General features: G+C 39.0%; 1 protein-coding gene across 2 annotated transcripts; it reads right to left on the bottom strand.

The window, feature by feature from the left end:
* Positions 1 to 8,258: 8,258 nt before the first annotated feature.
* RpL6 (ribosomal protein L6) lies at positions 8,259 to 19,339 on the bottom strand. Of its 2 annotated transcripts, none has more exons than XM_071696592.1 (6): positions 19,293 to 19,339; positions 16,123 to 16,203; positions 13,933 to 14,075; positions 11,728 to 11,855; positions 11,322 to 11,506; positions 8,259 to 8,444 (listed from the first exon to the last, which is right to left on the bottom strand). In XM_071696592.1, the coding sequence occupies exons 2-6, from the start codon at positions 16,198 to 16,200 to the stop codon at positions 8,283 to 8,285; spliced, it is 696 nt and encodes a 231-aa protein (XP_071552693.1). In that variant the 5' UTR covers positions 16,201 to 16,203; positions 19,293 to 19,339; the 3' UTR covers positions 8,259 to 8,282. The 2 variants fall into 2 exon arrangements, with proteins under 2 accessions (XP_071552693.1, XP_071552692.1); XM_071696591.1 differs by lacking the exon at positions 19,293 to 19,339 and adding an exon at positions 19,117 to 19,285.
* Positions 19,340 to 21,013: the final 1,674 nt, after the last annotated feature.

Here is a 21,013-nt window from a genome sequence, read left to right on the forward strand (position 1 = left end):
TACACATGTATATACATACGTCCACACAAGCAAATATACATACCTACACAGCTTTCCATGGTTTACCCCAGACGCTTCACATGCCTTGATTCAATCCACTGACAGCACGTCAACCCCGGTATACCACATCACTCCAATTCACTCTATTCCTTGCCCTCCTTTCACCCTCCTGCATGTTCAGGCCCCGATCACACAAAATCTTTTTCACTCCATCTTTCCACCTCCAATTTGGTCTCCCTCTTCTCCTCGTTCCCTCCACCTCCGACACATATATCCTCTTGGTCAATCTTTCCTCACTCATTCTCTCCATGTGCCCAAACCACTTCAAAACACCCTCTTCTGCTCTCTCAACCACGCTCTTTTTATTTCCACACATCTCTCTTACCCTTACGTTACTCACTCGATCAAACCACCTCACACCACACATTGTCCTCAAACATCTCATTTCCAGCACATCCATCCTCCTGCACACAACTCTATCCATAGCCCAAGCCTCGCAACCATACAACATTGTTGGAACCACTATTCCTTCAAACATACCCATTTTTGCTTTCCGAGATAATGTTCTCGACTTCCACACATTCTTCAAGGCCCCCAGAATTTTCGCCCCCTCCCCCACCCTATGATCCACTTCCGCTTCCATGGTTCCATCTGCTGCCAGATCCACTCCCAGATATCTAAAACACTTCACTTCCTCCAGTTTTTCTCCGTTCAAACTCACCTCCCAATTGACTTGACCCTCAACCCTACTGTACCTAATTACCTTGCTCTTATTCACATTTACTCTTAACTTTCTTCTTTCACACACTTTACCAAACTCAGTCACCAGCTTCTGCAGTTTCTCACATGAATCAGCCACCAGCGCTGTATCATCAGCGAACAACAACTGACTCACTTCCCAAGCTCTCTCATCCCCAACAGACTTCATACTTGCCCCTCTTTCCAAAACTCTTGCATTCACCTCCCTAACAACCCCATCCATAAACAAATTAAACAACCATGGAGACATCACACACCCCTGCCGCAAACCTACATTCACTGAGAACCAATCACTTTCCTCTCTTCCTACACGTACACATGCCTTACATCCTCGATAAAAACTTTTCACTGCTTCTAACAACTTGCCTACCACACCATATATTCTTAATACCTTCCACAGAGCATATATATATATATATATATATATATATATATATATATATATATATATATATATATATATATATATATATATTTTTTTTTTTTTTTTGCTTTGTCGCTGTCTCCCGCGTTTGCGAGGTAGCGCAAGGAAACAGATGAAAGAAATGGCCCAACCCGCCCCCATACACATGTATATACATACGTCCACACACGTTAATATACATAACTACACAGCTTTCCATGGTTTACCCCAGACGCTTCACATGCCCTGATTCAATCCACTGACAGCACGTCAACCCCGGTATACCACATCGGCCCAATTCACTCTATTCCTTGCCCTCCTTTCACCCTCCTGCATGTTCAGGCCCTGATCACACAAAATCTTTTTCACTCCATCTCTCCACCTCCAATTTGGTCTCCCACTTCTCCTCGTTCCCTCCACCTCCGACACATATATCCTCTTGGTCAATCTTTCCTCACTCATTCTCTCCATGTGCCCAAACCATTTCAAAACACCCTCTTCTGCTCTCTCAACCACGTTCTTTTTATCTCCACACATCTCTCTTACCCTTACGTTACTTACTCGATCAAACCACCTCACACCACACATTGTCCTCAAACATCTCATTTCCAGCACATCCACCCTCCTGCGCACAACTCTATCCATAGCCCACGCCTCGCAACCATACAACATTGTTGGAACCACTATTCCTTCAAACATACCCATTTTTGCTTTCTGAAATAATGTTCTCGACTTCCACACATTCTTCAAGGCTCCCAGGATTTTCGCCCTCTCCCCCACCCTATGATCCACTTCCGCTTCCATGGTTCCATTCGCTGCCAGATCCACTCCCAGATATCTAAAACACTTTACTTCCTCCAGTTTTTCTCCATTCAAACTTACCTCCCAATTGACTTAACCCTCAACCCTACTGTACCTAATTACCTTGCTCTTATTCACATTTACTCTTAACTTTCTTCTTTCACACACTTTACCAAACTCAGTCACCAGCTTCTGCAGTTTCTCACATGAATCAGCCACCAGCGCTGTATCATCAGCGAACAACAACTGACTCACTTCCCAAGCTCTCTCTCTCTCTCTCTCTCTCTCTCTTTTTTTTTTTTTCCAAAAGAAGGAACAGAGAAGAGGGCCAGGTGAGGATATTCCCTCAAAGGCCCAGTCCTCTGTTCTTAACGCTACCTCGCTATCGCGGGAAATGGCGAATAGTATGAAAAAAAAAAATATATATATATATATATATATATATATATATATATATATATATATATATATATATATATATATATATATATATATTATCCCTGGGGATAGGGGATTAAGAATACTTCCCACGTATTCCCTGCGTGTCGTAGAAGGCGACTAAAAGGGGTGGGAGCGGGGGGGCTGGAAATCCTCCCCTCTCGTTTTTTTTTTCATTTTCCAAAAGAAGGAACAGAGGGGGCCAGGTGAGGATATTCCAAAAAAGGCCCAATCCTCTGTTCTTAACGCTACCTCGCTAACGCGGGAAATGGCGAATAGTTTTTTTTTTTTTTTTTTTTCAAAAGAAGGAACAGAGAATTGTGCCAGGTGAGGGTATTCCCTCAAAGGCCCAGTCCTCTGTTCTTAACGCTACCTCGCTAATGCGGGAAATGGCGAATAGTTTGAAAGAAAGAAGAAAGAATATATATATATATATATATATATATATATATATAGCATAGGATAGGGGATTAAGAATACTTCCCACGTATTCCCTGTGTGTTTTAGAAGGCGACTAAAAGGAGAGGGAGCGGGGGGCTGGAAATCCTCCCCTCTCGTTTTTTTTTTTTTTCCAAAAAGAAGGAACAGAGGGGGCCAGGTGAGGATATTCCAAAAAAGGCCCAGTCCTCTGTTCTTAACGCTACCTCGCTAACGCGGGAAATGGCAAATAGTTTAAAAGAAGAAAAAAAAAAGAAATATATATATGTACGTATATATATGAACACACTGTTAAAACCGACTTTAAAGCCCAATTTTAACACAATGAATACTGCCAAATGTTACAGAGGATCCTGGGTTCTATTAACCATAGTCCACCAGCTTACAAAACTGAAAGAATTCAGGGCTTTATGATCTGCTAGTTGATAAAATTAGAGCGTTCTGGCATTTACATAAAACCATTCATTATCCACAGATCTACCAGTTGATATGTAATTCAAGTACTCCACATCCACTGCATAAGGTTAGGCAGTTTACACCAGTCAACTAGAACCAGTTATGAAGTCAGGCTTTATAAATTCACAAGCCAAGTGTTTAAGACCTAGTACCTGCCTGTTTATAATGTGGAACATCTGCAACAAATTATCCACTGGTTCACAGCAGTAAGGTATTCAATACTTGATGATTTAACACTTTACAAGAAAAGCACTTTGTGGACTACAGAATGCAACAATTCATATCAAAGCATTAAAGATTAAGAATCCCCAACTTCTCAGATTTTGTATTCCAAGCAGATGTGTCAAGTCAAAACATTCAAAACCAAAGTATCTGCCAATCTATGATAATTAGGTTTTGAACCTGGATATCCACAAGTTTAGTCATAGATAATGCATCCAAAGCTTGAGACTTTGTTGGCTTATAATCACCTTCTGAGCCAAGGATTTGAAATTTCTGGTTTTCAGAATATACTACCTCACTTTTTTCTCATCCAATTTCTCATTGTTACAAATCTGATAGGAACCTTTGGCTTTTGTTAACATAAGTAGTATGGATGATATTGCAAATGAATTCCTTATAAAAGGAGGTGACTGTGTTGTTGATTGATTGGTTAGGATTTTCATGGTGAGGTAAAGAAGGATTGTATAACAGAAAGGGGAACATAAGTGGGTATCCAAACTACAGCAGTGTTAGTTTGTTGATTATATCTGGTAATGTGTACGGAAGAGAAGTGATAAAGAGGGTGAGGGCATGCACAGGGGAGGAACAGTGTGGTTTCATAAGTGGTAAAGAATGTGTTAATCAGGTGTTTACTTTAAAGAAAGAATGTGACAAAAATTGGAGAGACAGATGGCTTTGAATGTGCCATTTATGGACCTGGAGAAAGCTCATGACAGGGTTGATAGAAAAGATGCCTTATGGAAGGTCTTAGGATATATGATGTGGGAGGAAAGCTGCTAAAAGCAGAGACATTTTTATCAAGGGCATAAGGCATGTGTATAAATAGAGAGAGCGGTGAGTGAGCAACTCCACTTGAAGGTTGGTCTGCAGCACAGATGTGTCATGTTACCATGGCTGTTTAATTTGTTTATAGATGGGGTGGGGAGGGAGGTAAATGCAAGTCTTGGAGAGAGGGGCAAGTATGCAGTCTGTTGAGGATGATAGGGCCTTGGAAGTGAGTAAATTTTTTTTTGCTGATGGAGACAGCACTGGTGACAGATTTGAGAGAGAAACTGCAGAAGCTGGTGACAGAGCTTGATTTTGTGAGAAGAGGAAGTTGAGAGTAAATGAGAATAATAGCAAGTTTATGAGGCTTAGCATGGTAGTGGAACAGGTTACTCAGGATGAGCCTACATGGAGAAAAATCAAAGTTTTAGATACCTGGGAGTGGATACAGCAGTAAATGGAACCATGTAAGCAGAAGTAAGTCATAGTGTGGGTGGGGGGGATAAAGGTTCTAGGAGCACTGAAGAATATGTGGAGAAATGTCATTATCTGGGAGAGAATAAATGACTATAGGTAAGAATGTGCAGAGGAGGGTGGATGTGTTGGAAATGAAATGTTTAAAGACAGTATGTGGTGTGAATGGGATTCATTAATAAAATGGTAGAAGATAGGTATGGTAATAAAGAATGTGGTTGAGATAGATGAAGTGTGAGTTGAAATGGTTTAGACAAATGGAAAAGATGAATGAGAGGTTAACAATGATATATGTGTCAGTAGTAGTGGGAACAAGTAGAAGGGGTGACTACACTGGAGATGGAAGCATAGAACAAAAAGATTTTGATATTGGGGCTTGAACATGGTGGAGGGTGAAAGGCATGCAGGGGATACAGTGCACTGAAATAATGTAGTGTACAGGGGCAATGTGCTGTCAGTAGAGTGAACCAGGGAATATGGTCTGTAAGGCCATGTTGGGGATAGGGAGCTATGATTTTGTGCATTGCGTGAAAATGAGAATGAATGTGAGCAAATGCAGCCTTTCTTTGACTGTACCAGACAGTTCCTCACTAATGCAGGAAATGGCAATCAAGTACAAAATATATTTTTCATGCTCACATGCCATTACCTAAGTTAGCGAGGTTGTGCCACAATAAAGAAATGACCTTATTCACTTATGTGTAATGCACCAAAACCACAGCCCTTTATCCACAACCACATTACACAAACCTTTCCATGATTTGCACAGGCCACTTCATATGCTCTGCTTCAGTTTACTGAAAGAATGTTGCCCCAAATACCACACCACTTCAGTTCACTATCCCAGACACGCCTTACATCCTCCTGCATGTTCAGGCCTCAAGCATCCAAAAACTCTTCCTAACCATCCTTCCATCAACAATTCAGTCTACCCTTTGTTACCTTCACTTCAGACACATATTTTCCCTGTCAACCTCTATTCACTCATCCTCTCCCTATGTTCTATTTCAGCACAATCTCTTTAGCTCTCAACCATACTCTTAAATACTACACCTCTCCCATCCCATCATTTCTTGTTCGATCAACCTTCACACCATAAGCTCTCCCGAAATATTCCTTTTCCAACACATTCACCTTCTGTGCCTTCTTATCTATTGCCATGCCTTCCATCAATGCAGTAGTCAGAACTATACCTTCAAAATTGCCCATCACTCCAATTTAATAATTTCTTTCCACACATTCTCAATCCTCCCAGGACCTCTTCCCCCTTATCCACTCAATGATCCTCTTCACCCTTACCCACTCTATGACCCACTTCAGCTCTCATTCACTGCCATGTCTACTTCCAGGAATCAAAAAACTTCACTTCCTACAAGTTACCTCCATTCAAACTCTCCCTAACTCCCAATACCTTTAATAACTTATTTCATTCACATTTACTCTTCTTTTTTTTACACTCTCCAAAACTCACTTTTGACAGTTCCTCACTCTGCCACAAGCAGTGTCAAAAATAAAAAAAATGGACATGATCTTCCAAGCACCCCTATCCCTGCCAGACTGCAGACTTACACCTTTCCAAAGCCTTGCCTACATTTTCCTTACCAATCCATCCATAAAACAGTAAACAGCCATGGTGACATCACATAACCATGCCATAAATCCCTCCTCAACTGAAGAACTTGCCCTCCTCTCTACCCATGCAAGCACATGCCTTCTTTTGATAAAAACTCCTCACCGATTCTAATATCTTTCCTCCCACACCATTTATTCATATAATCTTCCACAAAGCATCTGTATTAATCTTATATAAACCCATCAAATGCTTTCTCTAGATCCATGAAGGCCACATACAAATCCTCATTCTCTATTTCTGAGACATTTTTCAAACACTAATACATCCTCTACCATAGTTTCTCCCCAAATGGATGTTTTGTGCATGCCACCACCTTCACAATCACTTTCTCAATACAACTTGCAAGGTACAATCCATGAACTTTTATTCTATAATCATAACATTGTCTCTCATTCTCCTTGTACTATACAGGCATTCTGCCTATTCTTGCACACCTTGTCACCCACTTTCTTCAGAAATTCAACTGTAGTACCATCCACTCCAACTGCCTTGCTACATTTCACTTTATGCAAGGCTTTCACTTTTTTTTTCTTTCCATGAAACCACTTACACTTCACATAAACTCACCAACCTAGACATTTCAGATATGCCACAATCGTATGTATATCCTTCAAAGTACTCCCTCCCATTTCATCTCTGCCTGTTAACAGTTCCCTCTTCGCCAATGTTCTTTCATTTTTTTCATATCAACCTCCCTCTTCAGCCATTTCTTATTTTCCCTTAAGTCTATTAATGCTTGCTTATTCCTACCCTCATTTGCTCTTTTTCAGCCCTTGCACCTGCTTGTCCTCTTGTACTCCTCCCTTATTCTTCACTCCTGCATCTCTCTTTTCTCTTTCACTCACAACTTAACTGTCATCCCACCAGGTATTACTCTTACATAACACAAATTTTTCTCTCACATAAGCAGTGCTTTTTTAAATACCTACGATTACTTACATACTCCTCAGGCTTCATTTATTCTCACATTTGCCACTCTTAAACTCAGTTATTCCTAGAATCTGTTCACATGAGCCTCTTTCCAAGGTCATTTACTTTCTACACCTCATTATCATTTCTCTTTGCAGAAACCTTCACAAATCTTCACTCTAATCTCCAACACATAATGACAAAATGATCAGACATCCCCCAGCTACCCCTCTTAGAACATTCGCATCCATGTCCCTTGTGTCACCCTAACAATACATAATCCTGTAATGCCCACTTTCCAATTCACCCAAATATACTTGATGTATGTCCTTCATTTCAAACTAAGTATTACCAATTACCAGACATTTTTCAGTGCACAGCTCCACAAACTGTTCATTTTCATTTAAATCACAGTTTCCCATGCCCCAAGATATAACACCAAATGCCACATTATCTACTTTCTCATTCAACCACCCAATACTGATAACCAATCTCTCAAGTCAAAACTGCTGACACACTCACCCACATCCTCCCAGACCAGTCTCCTCTCCATTCCCTCTTTCTTCCAGGTGCACATGCATTAATAATTACCCAACTTTTCTCATCAACTTTCATTTTAACCCACATCACTCTGGTGCTGACTTCCTTAAACTTATAAATGCCTCTAACTCTGTTTTCCAGACCTTTATATTTCTCCAACATTCTTTTCCACACCTAATTATTGTTTCAGAGTTAAAACACCTATGTCCCTTTCCTCTTAAAACCTCTCTCTCCATTCTTATCATATTTACATTCACACCAATACAGACTCCCTAGCCAGAGACTTTGAAGAAGATGAGCACTCCTTGCTTGGCTCCTGTTCCAACTTTTATCAACTGAAAATCTGAGAGAGAGAGAGAGAGAGAGAGAGAGAGAGAGAGAGACAGACAGAGGACTGCTTCATTTCAGTGAAAAACAATGTAAGTGTCTGTTAGCTCATTTTATTTAGAATCTCAATCTGTGAGGATACAATCTATTCTTGAGCCCAAACGGAGTACCCAGATAACCAAACAGCATTTTCTTATCTTCCCTCTTTTTAATGGCTTCCAAAATCAAGCCATCAACAGCATCCTGATCATTCTTACGCTCCTGGGATGGGACATATTTCTGAAAAGGAGAGATCCAGTTAAGAAAAATATTAAGCTTCTATAACCTTAACTTCAACTATAGCTATGTAAGAATGTTCCAACTGTACCCTTATCTATAACGCCACACTGTCACACAAGCAAGATGCTCTTGAAGTGCTAATTCTTCAAAATGAGAAAAGCTGTCCAAAGATGACATTTAACCCAGCTCTGAAGCAATGCTAATGTCAAATGCATGGCCCTAACAAAATATCAAGAGTGAGTCAGAACATAATCCAACAATTTAACGATCTTCATAACCTGATACCAGTTTAGGATCAATATGCAGAAGCAAACAATGATGTATAACTCTGATCCAACTTGAGCAGAAAATTCATAAAATCAAAACTTTCAGGTCAAACATTATAAAGCACTAAACAACAGTAATCTACAACTAAAGTTTGGGGTATCCATCTGTACAAATGGATAAGAATTATACTCATCTCCCAAACTGAGCCCAAACGTCATTAAAACTTGTCATCTAAGTCTGACAAAATTGCACTGATCTATCATTTGCTAGTGCTCATGCTAGAGTTCCTGATTCACCTCTTCAAAACAGAAATGATCAGCAAGCAATTTAATCACATGGTATCAAAAGGAAATTCAGCAAAGCTGAATTCTAAGAGGCAGATAACCTCACTAAAAACTGGAGGTGCTTGACCCACGTTATTTTTACTTTTATTATTTCTTTTTTTTTGACAGAGCGAGACAGAAAGAATGAAGTGGGTACAGTTGGATTAGATGTACATGGAGAAAAGAACACTTAATACTGCGAGAGGACACTAGGGAAGATAGTGAAGAGCATTACAGATTTTAAAGAATGGAATAAATACGGGGTATGGATAGTGTAGTGAACAAGAAGGTAAAGAACAGAGGTAATGATACTGTGGAGAGTTTTCAAGAAAGCTTAGAATGCTGCTCATGCTCCTGATGAATGGAAATCCAAAGTTAAGAAGAATGAGCCACGCAAGTCAAGAGTTATCAAGTTATGTATGAAAAGGAGAGATTTTATGTTTGTCAACAGAATGGTAGTATTCCATGCATGGGTAAGGCAGACACAAAAGACAGCAACCTGGGTCATAAGAGTGCAACTTGACAACCGCTGAAGTGCTGGCTATGTAGCAGTCAATAGCCCTCCAGATACCCAGCTGAATATAACTGGAAATATACCTCCCTGGTCATTGGCTGCCTACTAACTACTACCTACAGTAACTTAAGAGAGTTTTTATAATGAAACTGATGCATATGTTATAGCATAGTCTGAAATAAATGTGGGAGTAGTGTGTCACAACTATATCAAGTCAACACGACTGTTTGATGTCCTTATGGCATAATACTGGAGATAAATAGAGGAAGAATGCGTGAATTGGTATATACGAGGGAGGCATGTAAGGGCAGGAATAAGTGGAGGCTCCTTTGCTGTGGCCACCTCTTGATGGGAATCCCCTGAGGGCACAGGCATCCGAGAAACAGATAGATAGATATAGATGCCCTTATGGCATGGCCATAATGTGAGACGAGAGAGGAATGAACGCACATAACACTTAATTTTTTAAATGGGTGGTGATAAAAATGAAGCTGTGGATGGTAGACATTTAAGAGTAAAGTTAAACAAGGATGGCAATGGGGTATACGAAGATGAATACATAACCTGGCAAGGAAGCAAAACTGAAGGTGCACCGAGACCTCTGGTGAATGAATAAGTTACGGAAATGTCCGAGTGGCCTGCTTGCATTAGTGGCTCTGGTTTTGGTGCATTACACTGAAAACTAGAAAGTGGATATGGGCAAATGAAGTTTTTTTTTCTTTTTTCTGTTCCTAGCCCTACCTTGCTAATGCAGAAAAAGAAAAAATACTCTGAAGAGTCAATGTCCCAACTCCGATGGATGGATGAAAAATCAAAACCAAAACAGGTCAGGAGAGGTCAAATATAACAACAGCTGAGAAAGAAACACTGTAAAGTATAGTTGGAATTAAAAAGACAGAATAATGGATGAAGACGTGAAAAGGGAATCAGGTACGAGGCAACCAATTTTTTTTTTGCATTGGAGGCTTCAGTCACGGACAGGTCCACATCAAGGCCAGGAATTAAATTCTTGTTTTTTTTTGTTAGCCGTGACAGCACAGGCAGCTGAGGCCCTAACCAAGGGCATCCGATCAATAAAAGAGGGTGTGGTGAAATGTCTGGACACATGGATAGAATGAGTGAGGAAAGATTGACAAAGAGGTTATACAAGTCAGAGGTGGAGGGAAGAAGAAGTGGGAGACCAAATTGGAGGTGGAAGGATGAAGTGAAAAAATTGGGGCCTGAACATACAGGAGGGTGAAAGGCATGCAAGGAATAGGGTGAATTGTAACGATGTGGTATACCGGGGTCAACATGCTGTCAATGGATTGAACCAGGGAATGTGATGCGTCTGGGGTAAACCATGGAAAGGTCTGTGGGGCCTGGATGTGGAAAGGGAGCTGAGGTTTTGGTGCATTACACATGACAGCTAGAGACTGAGTGTGAACGAGTGTGGACTTTTTTGTCTGTTTTTTTTCACTTTACACACTCACTTCACATATAAGACTAACACCCCAAACTCTCTATTTAAGCATTTCATAGTATAATAAAAAAAAATATGCCAAAATTACTGAAGAGCTGAAATGATGATCTGTAGATAATATTTAAAAGTATTTCAGGTATCATAAACTAAATAAAATAACTGACTTCTCATATACCTAGTCACAAATGCATATTTAGTTTTACGAGTCTGCAGAATTCTGCATACTCCATTCTCCTCATGCTTTGCTGTATGAGGATATTCATGATCAAATGTTAAACATATTTGAAGCTCAATTAAAACATATCTCATACCTCTTGCTTCTGCTCAAATATGTCTCCTTCTTCCTTCTTTGCACGCTTCGCCTTAAACCGACGGAAGTACTTGTCGTTAATGTGGTCTGGTACAGTCACACCAGAAATGTCAACCTTTGTAGCAGTGGCAATTAAGTAAATCTGATTGACACGTCGCAAGGGGCAAGCATTAATCTTGAATGGACCTGGAAGAACAGTTCAACCTAATATGAAAATAACTTCAACCTCCTTATGACAAGGACTAAAAAATGTATAAAAAAATAACCAACTGATACTTTTCTAGCCTTTCATTATCACCACTTAAGAAATATATCAATGAAGTACATGTCCAACACAAAAATAGCATTGATGTAAGACAAAAAGGAAAATGGAACCTAATACAATGAAAAATGCAAAAAATACCAACCAGTGATAAGGCAAAGACCACCTGCAAGCTGCTTCAAAAATATCACTTTCTTGCCCTTGTGAATACCTGCAAGAAGGATACACACTGTTCCTGGAGTGAGGGATGAACGCAAAGCCTTAAATGTGTTCCTGAAAAGAAAAGTAACACTCAAACTGTATGTTCTACCACAAAGGAAACGTCTCTACATTACAATAAGATAATCATCCTTCAGTGCACAAGACTAGGACTTTGAAATTTAACACAAAATGCCAGGTTTAACATATCTGTGCAGGGGTGACATGATTACAGGCTTTTGTGTCATTACTAGATAAAAACCTAAAATAAATCTAGCCTGAGAAGCTGCCATCCCATTCACCAAGAAATGGCAAGCTCAACAGCTGTCATACATATGTGATACAAAACGTTTGCTTATTGTACAAGCAAAGACCGAGTGACTATAAGAAGGGACAAGTCAAAAGTGAAGGAGACAAAGAGATGGAAAACTAGAGTAAAGGTGGCTTTTGGGTAACAGGGCCAGAACAAACATGAGGATGTGAGGCATGCACAGAATAGACCCTTTAAACTAATGTAGTATCCAGGGAGCATGAAGCAATTGCTGTGACTTATGGAAAAACAGTAAGATTTGACGGTAGATGGTAGGTATAAAGGTGCATTACATATGACAGCCTGAGAAGCAATTATGTATAATTAAAATAAAATACATTTTCTACCATTTCATTTTTAATTCCTTTACTATTTCGCTGGGTTGGATCAGGGGTGCAAATACACTTTTATAGAAAAAGTAAATTTTGATATCACATTGGCTGTTTAAATTTGTTTCTGGATGGGGTGGTGAAGGAGGTAAATGCGAATTTTGGAGAGGGGGTGAATATGCAAGCTGCAGGAAACGAGATAGCCCGGGAAGCAAGTCCATTATTTTAGCAATGATAAAGCATACGTGGCAGATTCGAATGAGATACTGCAGAAGTTGGTGACTGAGTTTGGAATAGTGTATCAAGGGAGGAAGCTGAGAGTAAATGTGAATTAAAGCCTGGTTATCTGGTTTAGCAGAGTTGAAGAACATGTTAATTGGGGTACAAGTTTAAATGGAAAAGAATCGAAGGAAGTGAAGCATTTTAGATACTTGGAGTAGACATGGCAATGAATGGAACCATGGAAGTGGAAGGGAGTCACTGAAGAATGTATGGAAAGATAGACTGTTATCTGGGAGGGCAAAAATTGGTATGTTTGAGGGGGAAGCACTCCTAACATCATATGACTGCAAGGGACGGGCTAAAGATAAGGCTGTGAAGAGAAGGGACGTGTGTTGGAAATGACACGTTTGAGGACAATATGTGGTATGAGGCAGTTTGATCATCTAGTATATAATGAAAGGGCAATATATAACAAAAGGGCAAGAGACAGTTGCGGTAATTAAAAGTGTGTGGTTGAGAAAGCTGAATAGGGTGTACTGAAATGGTTTGGACATTTGGAGAAATGTGAGGAAAGGCTGACAAAGAGGATATATGTGTCACAAGTGGAGGGAACAAGGATAACAGAGAGACCAACATAGAGTGAAAAAGATGTTGAGTGATAGGGGCCTGAATATGCAGGAGGGTGGAAGGTGTGCATGGGATACAATGAACTGGAACAATGAGGTATACACGGGTCGATGTGGGCTGAACCAGGGTAGATACAGCATCCAAAGTAAACCATGGAAAGGTCTGTGGGGCCTACTTGTGGACAAGGAGCTGTGGTTTCAGTGCATTACATGACAGCATAAGAATGGATAAGAGTAGATGCAGCCTTTCTTTGTCTGTTCCTAGTGTTGCCTTGCTAAAGTGGGAAACCGTTCAAGTATGAAAAATAAAATTTTCTAAGGACATTTAATTTCCAACTCCTTTCAGATATCCCTGGGTTGGACCAGGAACACATATGCACCTTACATGAAAAATATTTTGTAGGTCTTTGATCCCCAACCCAAAATGCTAGCAAAATATCAGACAACTAATTCCCTTAAGAGTAATCTTAATAATTAGCTAACATAATTCACTTCATATACCACGACTATAAATCATTTTAAGAATTACGCTTTTCTTAATGGCCAAGACTGGGTAGGAGAGGCAACAATTAAACCTCTTGATATAACATGTAAACAGCTCACACCACATCTGGCATTATTAAAAAATTTTCAGAATGATAATAATCTACCTGTGACCTACTCACTTAGTATGCTTGGTCCTTTTCTTGGGATTAAGCTGAGGGGCATAGTAAGCAGGAAGCTTCTTCACCCGTACCATACGAGTGCCGCCATTCTTCTCACCACCAATGGGCTTCTCAATAAAGGTCTTTGGTTTTTCACCACTTTTCTGCGAAAAAAAATTTCCATTATAAAATACATAAATCTAAAGTAAATTCTTTTGTATGCTTAACAGCCTTTCTTATCTTCAAGTGATAGTATTTGGAAAAAACAAGTCTTATTTGCACATACCCAATCTCTAACTGTAATGAATACTCGCTGACCCAGAGCCTAGCATCCAAAGCAAGCATCACAGACTATGGTTTACTTGGACACCTTCATGTGCCCTGGTTCAACATATCAACCCTTAAACTGTTTGGATGTCAAATGACAAAGCACAATTCACTGCTAGCTAATCTCACCAATTGATTCACATCTGCTCTACCAAAAATATGACTGAGGCAAGGCTTGGTATTACACTCAGTCACTGCAACTGACATTCATCACTCCTGCCTGCTAAGTGGATCTTTCAATGTGTAAATGAGATCAGCATATCCCAACTTCTCTAACTGCATATGGAGTATTTTATATGGGCTCCCAAAGCACTTACAAAGTTAGGTACATCCACAAGTCAAAGTGTGGTTATGTATGCACATTTAAATATAAAACCTTGAACTTCTTTCATAGTGCTAAAGCTAATTTAAGAAGTTTTCAAAAAAAAAAAAAGCATAAATATGAATGAGAATGCCATGCTACTCTTTCATATCATCTTCAATTATAAATGAAGGAAAAGGCATTCCATCATAGTGTATAAGCTTACAGGCAATGTTTTCATGTAAATACAAACTATTAAGTGCTTACTCTGTCCTGGGTTGACAATACAAGTGCTTACCACAAGCAGCATATTTATCATTACAGGATACAGCCCTAGAGCAAAGGAATATAACAAACTGCCTCCCCATAGAAAAAACATAAACTGCTGTATGAAAACAAACAGTACAATGTCAATGGTCAATGACTACCATCAATATTCAAACATCTCTTGTGGGAATTTCAAATGCTGGAACCTATGTGTACCAGCCACACTGAAGAGAGACCAGCCACAGTAACAGGGTAAAGGGTTAACATTTAGACACATGCTGACATCAACACACCACACTGATTCTTTCTTTCCTTCCAAAGTGCATCTCTCATCCTCCTGAATGCCAATGCCCTCAAACCCAAAAAGCCTCCTCTACTCCATCCTTTAATCTGTCTCCCTATCTTCCTTGCTCCCCTGCTTCTGACACTCATATCTTCTGTCAGTCTCTACTGGACTATATCATGACATGCATGAACAATCCTAGCACAACCTGGCAGGCAAAATAACACAATAATGGGGTACAACAAACATAACTCTCATAAAGCAATTATTCTTTCCTTTCAAATTCTAACTGGACCAAAATATTAAAAGTAAAAAGAATATTTTGTTTAGTCTGTTCATGCATGAATCACAGGATATCAGGCCTTCCCAATGAAATCTAAGGCAAAAAATTCTAATTCAAGTTTTGGCATCCACATTATTACTATGACAAAGGTAGGCAATCTGTTTTCATTTACATCTTATATTCATGAGGCTCTTCTATTGCTGTAAAACAGTACACAATAGCAACAAGGTAGGGGAAGACTCAACATGATGCGAGCAAAAATTCACTTCGCCACATCAACCAGTTCTGGGCCACCAAAATATCAAATTATTTCCAGTAAACAAGGGTCAAAAGAACACTGAATTTCAAGTTCTGTAACATGCTAAAATCCCATATCAACCCCTCTCACTGGCAAAAAGAAATGTTACAACCCTTATACTCCCAAACCCCTTTATGACAGCTTGAATAAATAACCCCTCAAATATTGCACATCCAATAATGTTTACATAACCTGTCACTAACTTTTCCCACACTTTTTTTTTTTCAAATCTATTTTGAATCTATGAATTCTGTAAAATTACTTTCCTGAATGAATGAACCCAAGAAATTACATGAATTTCAATCTATAAAAATTAATGGAAAGTTCACATCATCTCTCATGGTAAGGTTTTCCTAAGCAGGAATGAGATTTACCAAACATACCAGAACATAAATGGGTTAACCATTTGGTAAAATGGAAAAAACCCTACAAGTAACCAACTTTCTACATACCCTCTTGCCTTTGCCTTTGCCTTTGCCAAAGCGAACAACACCAGCTTTCACAGACTTGTTGCCCTCCGTCTCCCCCATGATCTGTAATGATAAGATGTTACTAAATAAAAATCCATTAATAAAACACTATAATACATACGCATCTTACTAATTTTTTAAAGGTAGCTCTTTTATAGATAGCAAATCTCTGACAATGGAATACTAAATCTCCATTTCTGATCCAATATGCCATGACTTATAATGAAAGTTTTTTTTTTTTTTTTTTTTTTTTTTTTTAATACTTTGTCGCTGTCTCCCGCGTTTGCGAGGTAGTTATAATACCCAATTTCCCTCAATGCAAAACAGATGAAATTCCATCTGCAAAAAGTCAGTTTGTACTTTCCACTTGGTTCCTGACCTTTCCCTAACCATATGGTGGGTGACTTACACCATACATGTAAACAATGACAAAATCAGCTGACTTTTGCCAACTGCACACTGATTCGGACTTTTCTCTTTATCTTGTTTTTGCCATTGCTAACCTAATCTCTGCATGGTACGGTGTCAAGATATGTGTGCATACTATGCATCAAAATGTATAAATAAAGGATACAACACCAGAGTATATGATGTTTTTATAGTGTACATGAGCTGGCAGTGCAGCACTACTTAGGACCTTTAAAAATCCAGCAATTTTCTTTCATTTTGGGCTTGTTTATGGATCATCTTTCATTATAAACTATAATCTTACATGAGTAAATGCAAAGAACTCTTTTTTTGATGAATGGTCACAAGTTTGTTGCATAAGGCAGCTCAGTCCCATTACAACCAGCCCTTAAAAGCTCATTCATCAACAATGGTGAAAGCAAAAAAAAACTGTTACATGATGATGCCATCCTGCAAGCATCAGACCTTAAGTTGTATTACCTCCTTCATTTTCTCCCCTCCTAACATCACCCATTGGCAGAAAGTCTGGTGGTTTACACCCTTTCATAAAAACTGCCTAGTTCTTCTCACGGTGTCATGACATCCACACTTGTTTCATAATCTCCATTTCGGTAATGCAACAACCAGTTCTTCTGAAAGTTGTTAGTTCTAATACAGAGAAAACAATTTTTCTTGCAAGGATTTATCAAAAACTGCAAACAACTGAAGCACGACAGGTCTGGTAAGTGTATTACCTTCGTCATCCAACTTATTTTCTTCTACCTACGACAGTCGTTACCTGGTCATGTTATTAACCAACACCCTGTCCAACATTCTATACATATATATATATATTTCTTTCTTTCATACTATTCGCCATTTCCCGCGTTAGTGAGGTAGCGTTAAGAACAGAGAAATGGACCTTTGAGGGAATATCCTCACCTGGCCCCCTTCTCTGTTCCTTCTTTTGGAAAAAAAAAAAAAAAAAGAGAGGGGAGGATTTCCAGCCCACCGCTCCCTTCCCTTTTAGTCGCCTTCTACGACACGCAGGGAATACATGGGAAGTATCCTTTCTCCCCACAGATAAATATAATATATATATATATATATATATATATATCCCTGGTGATAGGGAATAAAGAATACCTGCCAACATATTCCCTGCGAATTGTAGAAGGTGATAAAGAGGGGCAGAAGTAGGTGGTAGGAAATCCCCCTTCCTGTATTAAAAAAAAAAGGGGATCAAAACAAGGAGCCATGTGAGTAATTTCCCCTCTCAGGCTGTCATCTGTTCTTGTTGGTACTTTACTCATGTGGTAAATGGAAAGCACAAGAGATAAAAAATATGTATGCATATGAATTGGAAGAGAGATGCATGTTCAACTACTCTTCTTATGCTATCTTGTCATGATAACACTATCATAATGGTCTGGCAGATAAAAGGATTTGCTTTACAGTTATCTGGAGATAGCTTATTTATTAATATCAGCAATAAAACATTTAATGACATTACAGGCAGCATAATCTGATACATGATAACGTGAACAAGTTGTTCAGGTCTACAGGGCAGTCCTTTTCTTGCCAATGTTTAGCAACAGCACTACTGTGGTTATCTCTGCACAATGAATAACTGTGCCAATAACATCTATTGCTGTTATACCTATCTAGTCAACATATATAACTATAAATGCCTTACATCTAATGGTATAAACCAAATAAATTTTCTAATAATCTGGCCTACTTTCAATCAAGGTCTTACTAATAGTGTTGTTAAATTGGAAGGCAACATTAAGAATACATTTTTATCACCTATTAACAATTGGAGAATAAGGAGAATACAGAAACACCAAACACAGAGCTATCCTTTTCTTCAGTACGCCTTGTTCACAAGCCAATTAGGATAACGTAAATGTCTGAAAGTACATCTTATATGGTTCCATTCATCTAGGCTTCCTCCTGATGAAGGATAAGTAATCAGATTCCCTTATAATCACAATATAAAAAAAAGGGAAATTTGCCTTCTTGTTTCCATTCAATCTTGAAACTAATGGAGAATATTGCTTCGTACATCTATATCACATATACATACGGTTGGTGCACTCAAGTTTTGACATGAGCCAGTCAGCACTTAAGATCGTGAGAAACCTCATATAAGTATACATTCACAAGAGCCATAAAATATCAATATAAATATATATTCTATTAATCAACTGGGTTTCTTAACCTTTTGAGATGTCTTTCGCTTTTACTTCCTCGTGAATTTGTGAAGTTTCACATATGTCTTTAAGATAATATACATACACTTAAATCGATAATCTTAGAAAAGGACTAAATCCACAAAAGTAAATCGATATCCCATAAACAGAACACTAACTTTAGAGGACTAAATAACCACAAAGTGCCATATCAAAACATTTTCAAACAATTTTTGTATGCATCGTCAGATATGTAAAATATCAACCGTCTCTTCTTATTATCCCAATTCACAACTGCAAAAAAAGATATGTACTGTGTTTAAATACCATAATCCTTAATCAGTAGAGAAACGCGTGTGAAGATACCCACAGCACTTTGTTTACATCAACCTACATAACAAGCCCTGGCTCTTGTCTCATTATTTGGATACATCCTTCTCCTTTCCGTAAGGTGCAACGCTTAGATGCATTACCGATATTCATATGAACAATTCCTTTAATCCCAAGTCACGACAATGAATAACTTAAGACGATGATATCGGATTTAAAGTCAAAGTCTCATTAACTTACGTTCCGACGTTTGGGAAAACACTACAGAGACCAGCCGCTAGGTGACTCTGTAAGAATAACAATTTTGGAAAATATGTAATGACATAAAAGAATCAAAATTCTATGTTTATTAATTACTAGATATTTTCTTTAAACTAAATCAAATATAACACATAGTGATCTTCAGTATTGGAAAAATAATAGATTTAGAGTGTCGATTTCACAGACCACCCTTTATCAATATTACAGCTGAGCTACATAAAAATAAAGAGTTCCTATTGTAATGTGGAATGAAAAGGACTTGAATGATGATTACTAAAACCTCTAAAATTAGAGCAGTATTTTAAGTGTGCGTGTCATACGCATCATTATAGTCACATGTCACTAATGTTTACCTCAACAGCTGAGCAAAGCAACGATAAGGCGAGAAATTCATGTTTATATTCCTAATAATGAATACTTGGCACTAATACATATCCTTGCAAAAAGGAAAATTTTCTAACACACACACACACACACACATATATATATATATATATATATATATATATATATATATATATATATATATATATATATATATATATATATATATATTTTTTTTTTTTTTTTTTTTTTTATACTTTGTCGCTGTCTCCCGCGTTTGCGAGGTAGCGCAAGGAAACAGACGAAAGAAATGCCCCCCCCCCATACACATGTACATACACACGTCCACACACGCAAATATACATACCTACACAGCTTTCCATGGTTTACCCCAGACGCTTCACATGCCTTGCTTCAATCCACTGACAGCACGTCAACCCCTGTATACCACATGACTCCACTTCACTCTATTTCTTGCCCTCCTTTCACCCTCCTGCATGTTCAGGCCCCGATCACACAAAATCTTTTTCACTCCATCTTTCCACCTCCAATTTGGTCTCCCTCTTCTCCTCGTTCCCTCCACCTCCGACACATATATCCTCTTGGTCAATCTCTCCTCACTCATTCTCTCCATGTGCCCAAACCATTTCAAAACACCCTCTTCTGCTCTCTCAACCACGCTCTTTTTATTTCCACACATCTCTCTTACCCTTACGTTACTTACTCGATCAAACCACCTCACACCACACATTGTCCTCAAACATCTCATTTCCAGCACATCCATCCTCCTGCGCACATCTCTATCCATAGCCCACGCCTCGCAACCATACAACATTGTTGGAACCACTATTCCCTCAAACATACCCATTTTTGCTTTCCGAGATAGTGTTCTCGACTTCCACACATTTTTCAAGGCTCCCAAAATTTTCGCCCCCTCCCCCACCCTATGATCCACTTCCGCTTCCATGGTTCCATCCGCTGACAGATCCACTCCCAGATATCTAAAACACTTCACTTCCTCCAGTTTTTCTCCATTCAAACTCACCTCCCAATTGACTTGACCCTCACCCCTACTGTACCTAATAACCTTGCTCTTATTCACATTTACTCTCAACTTTCTTCTTCCACACACTTTACCAAACTCAGTCACCAGCTTCTGCAGTTTCTCACATGAATCAGCCACCAGCGCTGTATCATCAGCGAACAACAACTGACTCACTTCCCAAGCTCTCTCATCCCCAACAGACTTCATACTTGCCCCTCTTTCCAGGACTCTTGCATTTACCTCCCTTACAACCCCATCCATAAACAAATTAAACAACCATGGAGACATCACACACCCCTGCCGCAAACCTACATTCACTGAGAACCAATCA

The sequence above is a fragment of the Panulirus ornatus genome, chromosome 59 (assembly GCF_036320965.1).
Source record: "Panulirus ornatus isolate Po-2019 chromosome 59, ASM3632096v1, whole genome shotgun sequence".
NCBI classification, from domain to species: Eukaryota; Metazoa; Arthropoda; class Malacostraca; order Decapoda; family Palinuridae; genus Panulirus; species Panulirus ornatus.